Source organism: Nomascus leucogenys, chromosome 3 (assembly GCF_006542625.1).
Source record: "Nomascus leucogenys isolate Asia chromosome 3, Asia_NLE_v1, whole genome shotgun sequence".
Lineage (NCBI taxonomy): Eukaryota > Metazoa > Chordata > Mammalia > Primates > Hylobatidae > Nomascus > Nomascus leucogenys.
The window spans coordinates 7,870,889-7,885,418 of NC_044383.1; the positions used below are offsets into that span (position 1 = coordinate 7,870,889).

General features: G+C 39.6%; 1 protein-coding gene across 2 annotated transcripts in view; it reads left to right on the forward strand.

The window, feature by feature from the left end:
• Positions 1 to 14,530, forward strand: part of TEX36 (testis expressed 36) — a 99,469-nt gene that overhangs the window by 17,694 nt on the left and 67,245 nt on the right. The window contains exons 2-4 of one of the 2 annotated variants that reach the window (XM_003282354.3): positions 2,290 to 2,421; positions 3,166 to 3,246; positions 8,033 to 8,529. In XM_003282354.3, the coding sequence (XP_003282402.1) occupies positions 2,290 to 2,421; positions 3,166 to 3,246; positions 8,033 to 8,329 (510 nt within the window). In that variant the 3' untranslated portion in view covers positions 8,330 to 8,529. Of the gene's footprint in view, positions 1 to 2,289; positions 2,422 to 3,165; positions 3,247 to 8,032; positions 8,530 to 14,530 lie in introns of those variants that run through there. The other variant, XM_030805688.1, reaches the window with a different exon arrangement.

A 14,530-nucleotide genomic window follows, 5' to 3' on the forward strand; every position in this document is an offset into this window, starting at 1 on the left:
TTGGAAGCAACCTAAATGTCTATCAATAGATGAATGGATAAAGAAATGTGGTACACATACAAAATGAAGTACTATTCAGCCATAAAAATGAGTGAGATTCTGTCATTTGCAACAATGTAAATGGAGCTGGAGGACATGTTGCTAAGTAAAATCAGCCAGGCACAGAAAGACAAACTTTTCACATGTTCTCACTCCTTTGTGGAAGCTGAATATTAAAACAGTTGAACTCAGAGAGAGTAGAATGATGGTTATCAGAGGCTAGGAAAGGTAGCGATGAGGGAAGTGGGGATGGAAAATGGTACAAAAATATGGTTAGAATGAATAAGATCTAGTAGCTGATAGCACAACAGGGTGACTACAGTCAATAATAATCTATTGTACATTTTAAACTAAAAGTGTAATTGGATTGTTTGTAACACAAAGAAATGATAAATGCTGGAGGTGATGGATCCTCCATTTACCCTGACGTGATCATTACACACTGTATGCCTGTATCAAAATATCTTACGTACCCCATAAATATATACAGCTACTATGTACACACAAAAAATTTAAAAAATTTTAAAAAGAAGACATACAAATGGGAAACAGGCCTATGAAAACATGATGAACATCACTAATCATCAGGGGAATGCAAATAAAAACCACAATGAGATATCATCTTATCCCAGTCAGAATAGCTATTACTAAAAAGACAAAAAATAACAGATGTTGGCGAGGATGGGGAGAAAAGGGAACTCTTACACACTTTTGGTGGAAATGTAAACTAGTAGAGCCACTATGGAAAATAGTATGGAGATTTCTCAAAACACTAAAAAGAGAAATTACCATATGATCCAGCAATGCTACTACTGAGTATCTACTAAAAAACAAGTCAATATATCTGAGGGATACCTGCACTTGCATGTTTATTGCAGCACTATTCACAATAGCAAAGACATAGAATCAACGTAAGTGTTCATCAATTGATTAATGGATAATGAAAATGTGATTGCTATTCAGCCCAAAACATTTGCAAACTATTCACACTATTGGAGTGTGTACATTTCCTCTTTGTATCAAATCTACCATATCAGGTAGGTATTTTTATTCCCATTTTACAGATAGGGAAACCGAGGCTTGAGAAAGTTTAGTCTCTCTCATCAGGCTCACCTAGGAGATAGGAGAGAGAGCTGGGGCTGGACTCAGGACCTCTGAATGTCCAGCCTCTGATCCAACCACATTATGCTTCCTTCTCCCTTTATGGGAATTTTCATTGAATTGGGTCTTATCTTTTTAATTTCCATTCATTTCCTCCTAGAGAGTCCCGCTTCAGAGCTCACTTTGTTGGAGTGGCTTTTAGGAGGTGCCATTCAAATAATATTGGGGTGAGTTTCTCTCACCATAAGAGCCAGCCACATCCCCTTTCAGGAATGAAAGACTCATCACTCCGGCTGCTGGGAGCATGGCCCTCACTGCCCACACCTACAGATCTGTTGGCTGAAGAGAGCTGCCTCCCTAGGGTCACGCCGTCTTCTGGGGGTAGCCCAGGAATAAATCCAATGCCTCATTGCTTGGTGCACAGAGACTGGGTCCCGTCTCCCCAACTCTGGCCACCCAATGTCCAGAGCTCCCAGCCGGGTCAACAGAGGCCCTTGTTGGGACTACCCCCTTCTGCCCAGTCGTGTTTCCTTCCCAGGCTTTTGTTGGGAGATTGCAAGGACACATTCTAGATAATCCTCACTGTCCTCATTTTTCTTGCTTCACACTCTTCTACCCCCTCTTTTTCCCTACTAGACGTTACCTCCCCTCTACCATCCCACATTTCCAGTGGAGAATCACTTGGGACTCTCTGTTCCTCCCCTTCCCATGGTCTTAGGGCCACCTCATACCCTACATTGCTGGAGGTTGGCTCATCTCCATAAACGTGGGTTGGCTCCTAGGTCCTCAGTACTGGGAGCTCCCTGACCACAGGAAGGATCTCAAATAACACATTTCTGTCTTCTCAGAATGTGTCTGCTCACTGACTGAGGACCACACCCTCCTTACCAGGCTATGGAAACATTTCCAGGCTCCAGCTCAGCAGGGGTGGCCTCTGTAACTTGAAACAACCGGCAGTGATGGCTCTGGGCCATTACAGTGTTTTTTGTCTTGGAAAGAATACTTGAAAATTACAAAAATTATGCCATTTCCATTGCATGCCAAAAGCACCCAAATTGCATTTTAATCACTGAACAAAGGAAGCCCTGATACTTGGCTTGTAGATTCAAATGTGTCTGGTTTTAATCAAGGCGTGTGCTGTTCTTCCAGTTCCCTCACATCGGGCTAACGCAAAAGACACCAGAATCCATCACCAGTGCTACATCAAAAGAGCCCCAGAGCCCACACTTGCCTCAGCAAGCGGAGGTGAAGCTGCCGCCCATATACAAAGTCCGGGAAAAGGTGAGTCCTGAACACTGGCCACAGCCATGTGCTCCTGTGCACCTCCCAGGGGCAGCACAGCTGGCACGTTGGGCCAAAAAATTATTCCTTGTAAGAAACTGCGCATTTACTATCCTTGGACCCCTAAGCGTTGGTAGTATCCCCACCCCATACCCTGGTGCTGTCCAGCAGCAACTACTTCCTGCTATGGACAATCAAGTTAGGCTCCTCCATGAACAAGAAGCAACATCCCCTTCCAGCCCACAGCTCATGAACACGTACCTCCTGCCTCCCTGGCCAATTCCTGAGCAACTCCAACGCCCTGCAGTGGCACAAAGGAGAAGCTAGGGTCCATTTCATACCTGCCAGGGTCCCCCCGAGGCCTTGGGCTAGGGCTGTCATCTCCTGGGGCCCTTACTGGCCAGATGACAGAGTTGGTCTACATGGCCTCAAAAGTCCTTCCCAGTTTTTGGCTCCATGAGCCTGTACACTTTTCCGTCCTTGCATCCAAATAAGGTATTTTGAAAGAGAATTTTTTATGACTTTCAGGAAGCTGGAAATAGGGTGGGGTTTCAAAGCCCGGCGCTGATGAGCACGAGGATACCCTCCCCGTCCTGTGTCTGCTCCATCTCCAGGGCCAGGTTTCATTGTCTTTCTTAGAGGTCGCTTTGCCTCATCCATCTTCCTTCCACATCAACCGATCCCAGTTCTGAAAGCATGCAGGGTTCTAATGTGTGCCCTTTCTCTTCCATCCCACTTTTCCAGCAAGCAGTGAATAACCAGTTCCCGTTCTCCGTGCATGACAATCGGCACAGTTTGGAGAACTCTGGATGCTACCTTGACTCCGTGAGTATTTCTTTCCAAATTATTAATAAAACAGGGAACAACACAAGGGATCTTGATTTCCTGGGGTGTGTTGAAGATAGAGGACTGGCCTCAAAACTGGAACAAGGTCAAAACAAAGCGAGGTCTTAAGACTCATAACAGATTAAAAAAAAATGTTCAAAGCTCTCAGAATTCCACGCTGCTTTCAAGATCTACACCAGTGTTCTGCCTAGGTGTATGTGTGCTTCATCCTTCTCCAAGTGCCTTCCCATAAATTGTCTCTTTTGCGAGCTTTCTTGTGAGGATCTGCCATGGGAAGGAGGGACTGCTATGCATGTCTCTGGATGGCAGAGCTAGGATCCACGAGGAAAGGTCAGAAGGAGGAGGAGCTTACATAATACAAAGAAGGATTTCCTCGTAACTGGAGTTGCCTTTTCTCTACAGGTGGTGAGTTCCCCTTCACTGGAGAAAATGAAGTCTGATACAATGATGGTGCACACAGCACTATGTGATAGAAATGTAGTGTAAACTGTATGCATAATTTTAAATGTTTTAGTGGTTACATTACGTACAAAGAAACAAGTGAAATTTACTTTAATAATATATTTTATTGGCTGGGAGCAGTGGCTCACCCCTGAAATCCCAGCACTTTGGGAGGCTGAGGTGGGAGGATCACTTGAGGTCAGGAGCTTGAGACCAGCCTGGGCTACATAGTAAGACCCCGTGTCTACAAAACATTAAAAAATTAACCAGGTGTAGTGGTGCATGCCTGTTGTCCCAGCTACTCAGAAGATTGAGGCAGGAGGTTCACTTGAGCCCAGGAGTTCAAGGCTGCTGTGAGCTATGATCACGAACACTGCACTCCAGCCTGGGTGTCAGAGTGAGATCCTGTCTCAAGCAAACAAAAATAATTTATTTAGCCCAATAATTCTCCAAATTGTCCATTCAACATGTAATCAGTATAAAAAATTAATGAGATATTTTACATTCTTCCTTCCAAACCAAGTCTTTAAAATACAGTTTGTGTTTTACACTTATGTAACATCTCAACGTAGACAACTCACATTTCAAGTGCCCAATGGCTACATGTGGCTAGGCGCTACCAGACTGCACAGCACAGGGAAACCTATTAGGTAGAAAGCTGTATCAAGCGATATCTGCAAATCCTCATGGAACCTGAAAGTCCATGATGATGAAGATGTTATTAATGGCCCACCATTTATAAAGCATCTGCCATATACCAACATCTCGTATTATTGTATTCAATCTTCACAACAATCCTACAGGCTAATTACACTTATCATCTCAATTTAGAGATGAGCAAATTGAGATCCAGTAAAGTTAAACAACTTGCCCCAAATCCCTCTTTCTTCTAGACTACAATGTCTTAACTAAATAGAAGTGCCTTAACCCCCAAAATCTGGTTTTCTTCTGGCAGAATGTTGAAAACAGAACCAGAATACCCACTTTGGCTGCCTCTGTAAATGGAGTGCTTAATATTGTTTTTTAAATAACCAAAGCAACATATGTCCTTTAAAAAACTGAAATGATACAGAATTGTATAAAATTAAAAATAAATTCACACCCTTATTTTCCTTCCCCACAATCTGACCTTGATGATTCACTGCTAGTAATGGTTTTGTGGGTAAAATTTGAGAATTTTTCCAATTCACACACAAATGTACATATATGAATGTATATTTGTTAATGATATAAACAGGATTGTACCACTTGTATTTTGCCAAGGTTATGATAGTCTTCTAGAAAGCCTTGGAAGCTTTCCAACTTTCTCTTTGTTCTGGAATAGCTTATATAACATTTGGATTTTCAGTTTAATGAAGGTTAGACAGAATTTGCCTATGAAATAACTTGGGTTTGATATATTTTTTAGAGTAAGTTTTTTATTACTTTTTCTTTCTTTCTTGATTATTAATCTATTCAAACTTTCTATCTCTTCTTGGGTAGATTTTGCTGATACGTATTTGTCTAAAATTTATCTAATTCATTTCAAATGTATGGTATAACATCTCTCAAAATAGCCTTATTTTGTTGTTCCTTTAAAAGTTTTTTTTCAGTTGAATGTTTAGTTCACATACTTGCAATTGTTTTTGTTAATAATTTATTAAAACTATAAGTAGTCTTTAGATTATTGGTTTGACTACATCCCAAAGGTTTTTCCAATTAAGGTCTCATTATTATTTCCTTTCAAATAGCCTATGATTTAATTTTTAATTTTTCCTTTTCCTAAAAAAATTGGAAGAACGTTTTGAATTATCTATATGGTTAAAAATTTTAGAAATAATCTATTCATTGCTAATATCTAGTTTTATGGGTTATGGCAAATTTCAAAGAGTATAATCTAAGAGTCTCACTTTTTGAATTATGAGATTATCTTTGTTGTCTTGTGTGTGATTAACTTTAACAAGTGTGTCGTGGCTGTTTACAAATAATATATATTCCCCCCTGTTGGTTACAAAGTTCTTTATATTTATTAATTTAGGACTGTGAATTATTTAAATCTTTCGTATCCTTGTCTTAATTTTTGTATTGATTTGTCAATTTCTGCTTCTAAGATTATTCTTGAGTTTTTAAAGTTTTTTTGCCTTATATAATTTAATACCATATCTTTCTGCATCAAAAATTTTTGTTGTTTTATTTTCATGGTGGCTTTTGCCATTTATCAATATGAAGTGTTTCTCTTTATATGCTTTAATGCCTTTAGCCATAAATTCTATCTACATTATGATACTAGCATTGTCACTATTACTCTCTTTTTGCTAATGTTTGTTCTTTATGTTATGGCCCATTCCTTTGTCTCCATAATTTGTAGTCATTTTGGTTTGCATTTGTCTTCTATTATAAATAGAATGCAGCAGAGTTTAAAAAAAATCCAAGAATCTATTTCTTTATGTGAGAATTTAGCCCATTCACATTATTATGACAATTTATGCTTTTGGTTTTATTTCTGCCATCTCACGTTTATGTTTCCTATTTATTATGCTTATATTTTTCTTTTTTCTTCCTCTCCTGACTTTGTTAGATTGATTGAATTTATTTGCTCACTCTTCTATTGATATTCTACGAGTACTTTCCCTGAAGTATAAATATTTAATAATTATATTAACACTATATTACTCTATGTATAAAAATTAATAACTATAGCTTTTCCCCAAGAATAAGGTAAGTCTTCCAGCATGCTTTATCTCACTCACTTCCTGTTCCAGGGCTGCTGTGTTGGTGGCCAGGTTGTATTCCCCCAAGCCCTGTAGGTGCCATTCCTGGACTTCAGCTGAGAGCTCAAAGATGTGGCCCTGATTTCCCTAATCAAGTTGAAATCCTGGAATTTCAGTTGCAGATTCTTTTCTTTCTGTTTCCCTCCCTCCTTTCCATTTTGTGAATTTGTACAATTCAATACATTTCATAGTCACATTATTAGCAAGCATTTAGATTTCATCATAAATTTTACTTGTTACTTTCCTTGAAGCTGTTTCCCCTATTCTCATCATGCCTTTCTTTTACTTGTTTTTCAATTTGCTGGAGTATCCTCAAGTCATTCTTTAGAAGCCGACTTGGACATTGTGCCCTGCATCATACACTTGTCCCTCCAGTGCCACTCTCCTCTTCTCCCTACTCTGGTTCCGGGGGCTGATCTATGTGGAGTACATTCCTCCCCAGTCCTCTCAGTCCTGGAGCCATTGCACAGCCCCTTGGGGTGTCCCTACACATACCCACATGTATGTAGACAGTCCCTTTATAGACTGTCCTCAAATTACTCTAATTGGAATGTGGCTTGCATCTGCTGCTGCGAATCTGACACTGACCATGATAGAAACCTCACTTTACTGATGTGAAGTCTATGTAATGTAATGTAATGTCCATTTCCTCTCAGTCACTCATGTCAGTATAGTGTTTTCTTTCTTAGTTTTCATCTAGTTGTGAACGAACAGAATGCACAATTTTGAGTACACAGTAATTACCGGGTTCACACGTAAGGTGCTGAGAGTGAATGAGGAAGCCTGTGGGCCAGGACCCAAAGGTGCTGGGTCCTTCAGGGGAGCCCTTAGGGTTGGGAAAGAATTCGGCCTCCTCAGACGTTTCAGAGAAAGAGTCATCGTTGGTCCCACTGAGTGCTGGGGGGCAGCTCAGTGCTGGGGAGCAGGGAGGGTCAGGGGTGTTGGGTGAAGGGAACCTACCTGGGTCCCTAGGGTTGAGGCTGGCTAACAGTCTGTTTCTGGCTGGATTCTCTCTGGTTCTGCCTTCCATGTCTCTAAAAGCCCAGGCCCCTTGGTGGCACCAGAAGACTGTGAGGACAATAACAGAACCCTGCCAGGGTTTTGTGAGTGTCAATTCATAAACTTCAACAGGTTGTTAAAGGAAACCTTGAGACAGTCATCATAGTGTGCATTTAAACGTATACATGTCAAGTAACTGATTTAAGAAAAGACCTCAGAACTATGTGACTGAGGCTGGGCACAGTGGCTCATGCGTGTAATCCTAGCACTTTGGGAGGCTGAGGCGGGCAGATTGCCTGAGCTTAGGAGTTCAAGACCAACCTGGGCAACATGGCAAAACCCCGTCTCTACTAAAAATACAAAAACTTAGCCAGGCGTGGTGGCGTCCACCTGTAGTTCCAGCTACTCAGGAGGCTAAGGCATGAGAATTGCTTGAACCCGGGAGGCAGAGGTTGCAGTGAGCTGAGATCGAGCCACTTAACTCTGGCCTGGGCGACAGAGCAAGACTCTGTCTCAAAAAAAAAAGAACTATGTGACCTTGAATATTTTCCTTCTAATCTTGTAATTCTCTCCAGGGCCTGGGACGTAAGAAGATCTCTCCAGATAAGAGGCAACAGGTTTCAAGAAATTTTAATCTCTGGGCATGTGACTATGTTCCATCTTGTCTTGATGGCTTTTCAAATAACCAAATATCATATGTGTATAAAGAAGCCGTGGTGGTCTCACGCTTCAGACGCTTTCCACGATGCTATAAAGAGATATGGAACACTTTTACATTTCTTCCTGAGCGAAGCTATACAGAGGATTTGAAAAAGAAGCCCAAAGTAAGGTTCACTGTTGACAAAAAGGTTTTTTCTTCACTGGAGTCCTAATCCTCCCAGAAGATTTTTGATGGATTTTGTAATACTGGTATTTCATCGGACATCCTAAAAGTATATGTTTTTTGATCCAACACTACTATTTAATTTTTAAAGTACTTTTATGATTTTTATAAGGTCAAAAAACTTTCAAATCCTTGTGAAATAAATATGTGATGGCATACGCATGTGTAAATAAACTTTTCAGATGGCCACATTTACTTTTGGGGAGTTTTAAAAAGTACATCCTTAATATACGGTCACATTTTCATTCTGAAATTTCAAACCATACAGAGGAAACAAAAGTCCTCCTTGATTTCACCACATCTCCAATCCTGTATGTCGTCAGAAGTAAGTTAACTACTTGTTTTTAATCTGCATTTACAATGATATACATGTGCATAACACATAACATTTTCAACATCACTATTTTACACATTGCAAAATGTTCTACAACTTTTGTTTTGTTTTGTTTTCAGACAGAGTCTCTGTCTCCCAGGCTGGAGTGCAGTGGCACATTCTTGACTCATTGTAACCTCTGCCTCCTGGGTTCAAGCGATTCTTCTGCCTCAGCCTTCCCAGTAGCTGGGATTACAGGTGTGCACCACCACGCTGGGCTAATTTTTGTATTTTTAGTAGAGATGAGGTCTCACCTTCTTGGCCAGGCTGGTCTTGAATTCCTGGCCCCAAGTGATCCTCCCACCTCGGCCTCCCAAAGTGCTGGGATTACAGGTATGAGCCACCACGCCTGGCCTTCTACAGCTTTCTTTTGATACTTAATAATGTGTCTTGGAATTCTTGCAGTGTTATAAGAATAGACTGAATTTTTAAAAAATCGCTGCCTATATTCCCAAATACAAATTCACTCTGTTTTAAATAATTATTTTAATACACATTTGAATCATTTCTAGTGTTTTCGCTGTTAGACACAGTAGTACATGAACATGCTTGATCAGCCTCTCTGGATACATGTTTCCCTGCACCTCTGGAGTAGGCAGACTCTGAAAAGTTGCTTTGTTAGTGCTTGGTTGACAGTAATGCACAAAGTGTTGAGAAATAATGCATTGGCTTTGAAAAAGACCAATTGAACTCCTACCAACAGTATCTGTGAAGTTCTGTTTTATCCCCTCTCACATTATCATTTAAATATTTAAGGATATTTAAGGGGAAAAAAGGTACCTTGTTATTTTCTTATTTTGCATTTCTCTAATCGTTAGTGAAGTTGAGTATCTTTTCCCATGCAGTGGCCTCCTCTATTTCCTTTCTATAGACTGAGCAAAGTCCCCATCATTCCATACCACCGTTTTCTTGTTTATCTTGAATTTTTTTCTGTACATGAATTTTAGAATAAGCTTGTAAAGTAAACAAACAACAACAAAAATAACATTGCCAATGTGATAGGCATTTCCCCAAATTTAGCTTTTAATTTATGGGAAAACCAACACCTTTATACTGTATCTTCCCCTTTGTTTGAATTTACTTTATGTCCTTCAGTAAAGTTTATAATTTTCCTCACATGGGTCTGATGTGTTTCTTTTCCATGTTTATTCCTGTATATTTTGATATTCTATTGGCTATTTTGATATTCTATGGCTATTTTGAATGTTTTAATTGCACTTTTAGATTGGTTTTGGCAGATGCATGAGAAAGCTATTGATTTCTATATATGAATCTACTACTTGGCGACCCAGCTAAACTTCTAATAATAAATAAATAAATATTCTATAAAATAAAAAGAAAGTTCTAATAATGTTTCAGTTGATTCTCTTCTGGATTTTTCTAAATGGAAAATTATATCATTCATAAAAGTGATAATTCTTTTATGTCATTTCCAACATTTATATTTTTCCCATCTTATTGCACTGGATAGGACCTCTGGTACAATTGGAATATTATTACAGAGAGTATATATCCTCATTTTCTTTTTCTTTTCTTTTTAAGAGACAGGATCTAGCTCTATTGCCCAGGCTGGAGTGCAGTGGTGCCATCATAGCTCACTGCAGCCTCAAACTCTTAGTCTCAAGTGATTCTCCTATGTAGTGAGAACTACAGGAGCATGCCACCACACTCAACTAATTTTTAAATTTTTTTTTTGTAGAGATGGGATCTAGCCATGTTGCCCAGGCTGGTCTCGAACTCCTGGCCTCAAGCGGTCCTCCTGTGCTGGGATTAGAGGCATAAGCCACCATGCTTGGTCCTGATTTCTTTTTATATTAAGGTGTTAAGCCTTTGTGTCAATATATTTCTTTTTTTAAAATTTTTATTATTACTATTATTATACTTTAAGTTCTAGGGTACATGTGCATAATGTGCAGGTTCGTTACATATGTATGTATGTGCCATGTTGGTGTGCTGCACCCGTTAACTCATCATTTATATTAGGTATATCTCCTAATGCTATCCCTCCCCCCTCCCCCCACCCCATGACAGGCCCCGGCATGTGATGTTCCCCACCCTGTGTCCATGTGTTCTCATTGTTCAATTCCCACCTATGAGTGAGAACATGCAGTGTTTGGTTTTCTGTCCTTGTGATAGTTTGCTCAGAAGGATGGTTTCCAGCTTCATCCATGTTCCTACAAAGGACATGAGCTCATCCTTTTTTATGGCTGCATAGTATTCCATGGTGTATATGTGCCACATTTTCTTAATCTAGTCTGTCATTGATGGACATTTGGGTTGGTTCCAAGTCTTCGCTATTGTGAATAGTGCTGCAATAAACATATGTGTGCATATGTCTTTACAGCAGCATGATTTATAATCCTTTGGGTATATGCCCAGTAATGGGATGGCTGGGTCAAATGGTATTTCTAGTTCTACATCCTTGAGGAAAATCGCCACACTATCTTCCACAATGGTTGAACTAGTTTACAGTCTCACCAACAGTGTAAAAATGTTCCTATTTCTCCACATCCTGTCCGGCACCTGTTGTTTCCTGACTTTTTAATGATCACCATTCTAACTGGTGTGAGATGATATCTCATCATGGTTTTTATTTGCATTTCTCTGATGGCCAGTGACGATGAGCATTTTTTCATGTGTCTTTTGGCTGCATAAATGTCTTCCTTTGAGAAGTGTCTGTTCATATCCTTTGCCCACTTTTTGATGGGGTTGTTTGATTTTTTTCTTGTAAATTTCTTTAAGCTCTTTGTAGAATCTGGATATTAGCCCTTTGTCAGATGGGTAGATTGTAAAAATTTTCTCCCATTTTGTAGGTTGCCTGTTCACTCTGATGGTAGTTTCTTTTGTTGTGCAGAAGCTCTTTAGTTTGATTAGATCCCATTTGTCAATTTTGGCTTTTGTTGCCATTGCTTTTGGTGTTTTAGTCATGAAGTCCTTGCCCATGCCTATGGCCTGAATGGTATTGCCTAGGTTTTCTTCTAGGGTTTTTATGGTTTTAGGTCTAATATTTAAGTCTTTAATCCATCTTGAATTAATTTTTGTATCAGGTGTAAGGAAGGGATCCAATTTCAGCTTTCTACATATGGCTAGGCAGTTTTCCTATCACCATTTATTAAATAGGGAATCCTTTCCCCATTTCTTGTTTTTGTCAGGTTTGTCAAAGATCAGATGGTTGTAGATGTGTGGTATTATTTCCGAGGGCTCTATTCTGTTCCATTGGTCTATATCTCTGTTTTGGTACCAGTACCATGCTGTTTTGCTTACTTGTAGTATAGTTCGAAGTCAGGTAGCATGATGCCTCCAGCTTTCTTCTTTTGGCTTAGGATTGTCTTGGCAATGTGGGCTCTTTTTTGGTTCCATATGAACTTTAAAGTAGTTTTTTTCCAATTCTGTGAAGAAAGTCATTGGTAGCTTGATGGGGATGGCATTGAATCTATAAATTACCTTGGGCAGTATGGCCATTTTCACGATATTGATTCTTCCTATCCATGAGCATGGAATGTTCTTCCATTTGTTAGTGTCCTCTTCTATTTCGTTAAGCAGTGGTTTGTAGTTCTCCTTGAAGAGTTCCTTCACAAATACCTTGTAAGTTGGATTCCTAGGTATTTTATTCTCTTTGAAGCAATTGTGAATGGGAGGTCAGTCATGATTTGGCTCACTGTTTGTCTGTTATTGGTGTAAAGGAATGCTTGGGAGTTTTGCACATTGATTTTGTATCCTGAGATTTTGCTGAAGTTGCTTATCAGCCTAAGGAGATTTGGGGCTGAGACGATGGGGTTTTCTAAATATAAAATCATGTCATCTGCAAACAGGGACAATTTGACTTCCTCTTTTCCTAACTGAATACCCTTTATGTCTTTCTCCTGCCTGATTGCCCTGGTCAGAACTTCCAACACTATGTTGAATAGGAGTGGTGAGAGAGGGCATCCCTGTCTTGTGCCAGTTTTCAAAGGGAATGCTTCCAGTTTTTGCCCTTTCAGTATAATATGGGCTGTGGGTTTGTCATAAATAGCTCTTATTATTTTGAGATATGTCCCATCAATACCTCGTTTATTGAGAGCTTTCAGCATGAAGGGCTGTTGAATTTTGTTGAAGGCCTTTTCTGCATCTATTGAGATAATCATGTGGTTTTTGTCTTTGGTTCTGTTTATATGATGGATTACGTTTATTGATTTGCATATGTTGAACCAGCCTTGCATCCCAGGGATGAAGCCAAATTGGTCATGGTGGATAGGCTTTTTGATGTGCTGCTGGATTAGGTTTGCCAGCATTTTATTGAGGATTTTTGCATGAACGTTCATCAGGGATATTGGTCTAAAATTCTCTTTTTTTGTTGTGTCTCTGCCAGGCTTTGGTATCATGATGATGTTGGCCTCATAAAATGAGTTAGGGAGGATTCCCTCTTTTTCTATTGATTGGAATTGTTTCAGAAGGAATGATACCAGCTCCTCTTTGTACCTCTGGTAGAATTCGGCTGTGAATCCATCTGGTCCTGGACTTTTTTTGGTGGTAGGCTATTAATTATTGCCTCAATTTCAGAACCTGTTACTGGTCTATTCAGGGATTCAACTTCTTCTTGGCTTAGTCTTGGGAGGGTGTATGTGTCCAGGAGCTTATCCATTTCTTCTAGATTTTCTAGTTTATTTGTGTAGAGGTGTTTGTAGTATTCTCTGATGGCAGTTTGTATTTCTGTGGGATCGGTGGTGATATCCCCTTGATCATTTTTTATGCATCTATTGGATTCTTCTCTCTTTTCTTCTTTATTAGTCTTGCTAGTGGTCTATCAATTTTGTTGATCTTTTCAAAAAGCCAGCTCCTTGAGTCATTGATTTTTTTGAAGGGTTTTTTGTCTCTATCTCCTTCAGTTCTGCTCTGATCTTAGTTATTTCTTGCCCCTTCTACTAGCTTTTTAATGTGTTTGCTCTTGCTTCTCCAGTTCTTTTAATTGTGATGTTAGGATATCGATTTCAGATCTTTCCTGCTTTCTCTTGTGGGCATTTAGTGCTATAAATTTCCCTCTACACACTGCTTTAAATGTGTCCCAGAGATTCTGGTATGATGTGACTTTGTTCTCACTGGTTTCAAAGAACATCTTTATTTCAGCCTTCATTTCGTTATGTACCCAGTAGTCATTCAGGAGCAGGTTGTTCAGTTTCCATGTAGTTGAGCAGTTTTGAGTGAGTTTCTTAATCCTCAGTTCTAGTTTGATTGCACTGTGGTCTGAGAGACAGTTTGTTATAATTTCTGTTCTTTTACATTTGCTGAGGAGAGCTTTACTTCCAACTATGTGGTCAATTTTGGAGTAAGTGTGATGTGGTGCTGAGAAGAATGTATATTCTGTTGATTTGGGGTGGAGAGTTCTGTAGATGTCTATTAGGTCTGCTTGGTGCAGAGCTGAGTTCAATTCCTGGGTATCCTTGTTAACTTTCTGTCTCTTTGATCTGTCTAATGTTGATAGTGGGGTGTTAAAGTCGCCCTTATTATTGTGTGGGAGTCTTAGTCCTTTTGTAGGTCTCTAAGGACTTGCTTTATGAATCTGTATTGGGTGCATATATATTTAGGATAGTTAGCTCTTCTTGATAAATTGATCCCTTTACCATTATGTAATGGCCTTCTTTGTCTCTTTTGATCTTTGTTGGTTTAAAGTCTGTTTTATCAGAGACTAGGATTGCAACCCCTGCTTTTTTTTTGTTTTCCATTTGCTTGGTAGATCTTCCTTCATCCGTTTATTTTGAGCCTATGTGCGTCTCTGCACATGAGATGGGTCTCCTGAATACAGCACACTGATGGGTCTTGACTCTTTATCCAGTTTGCCAG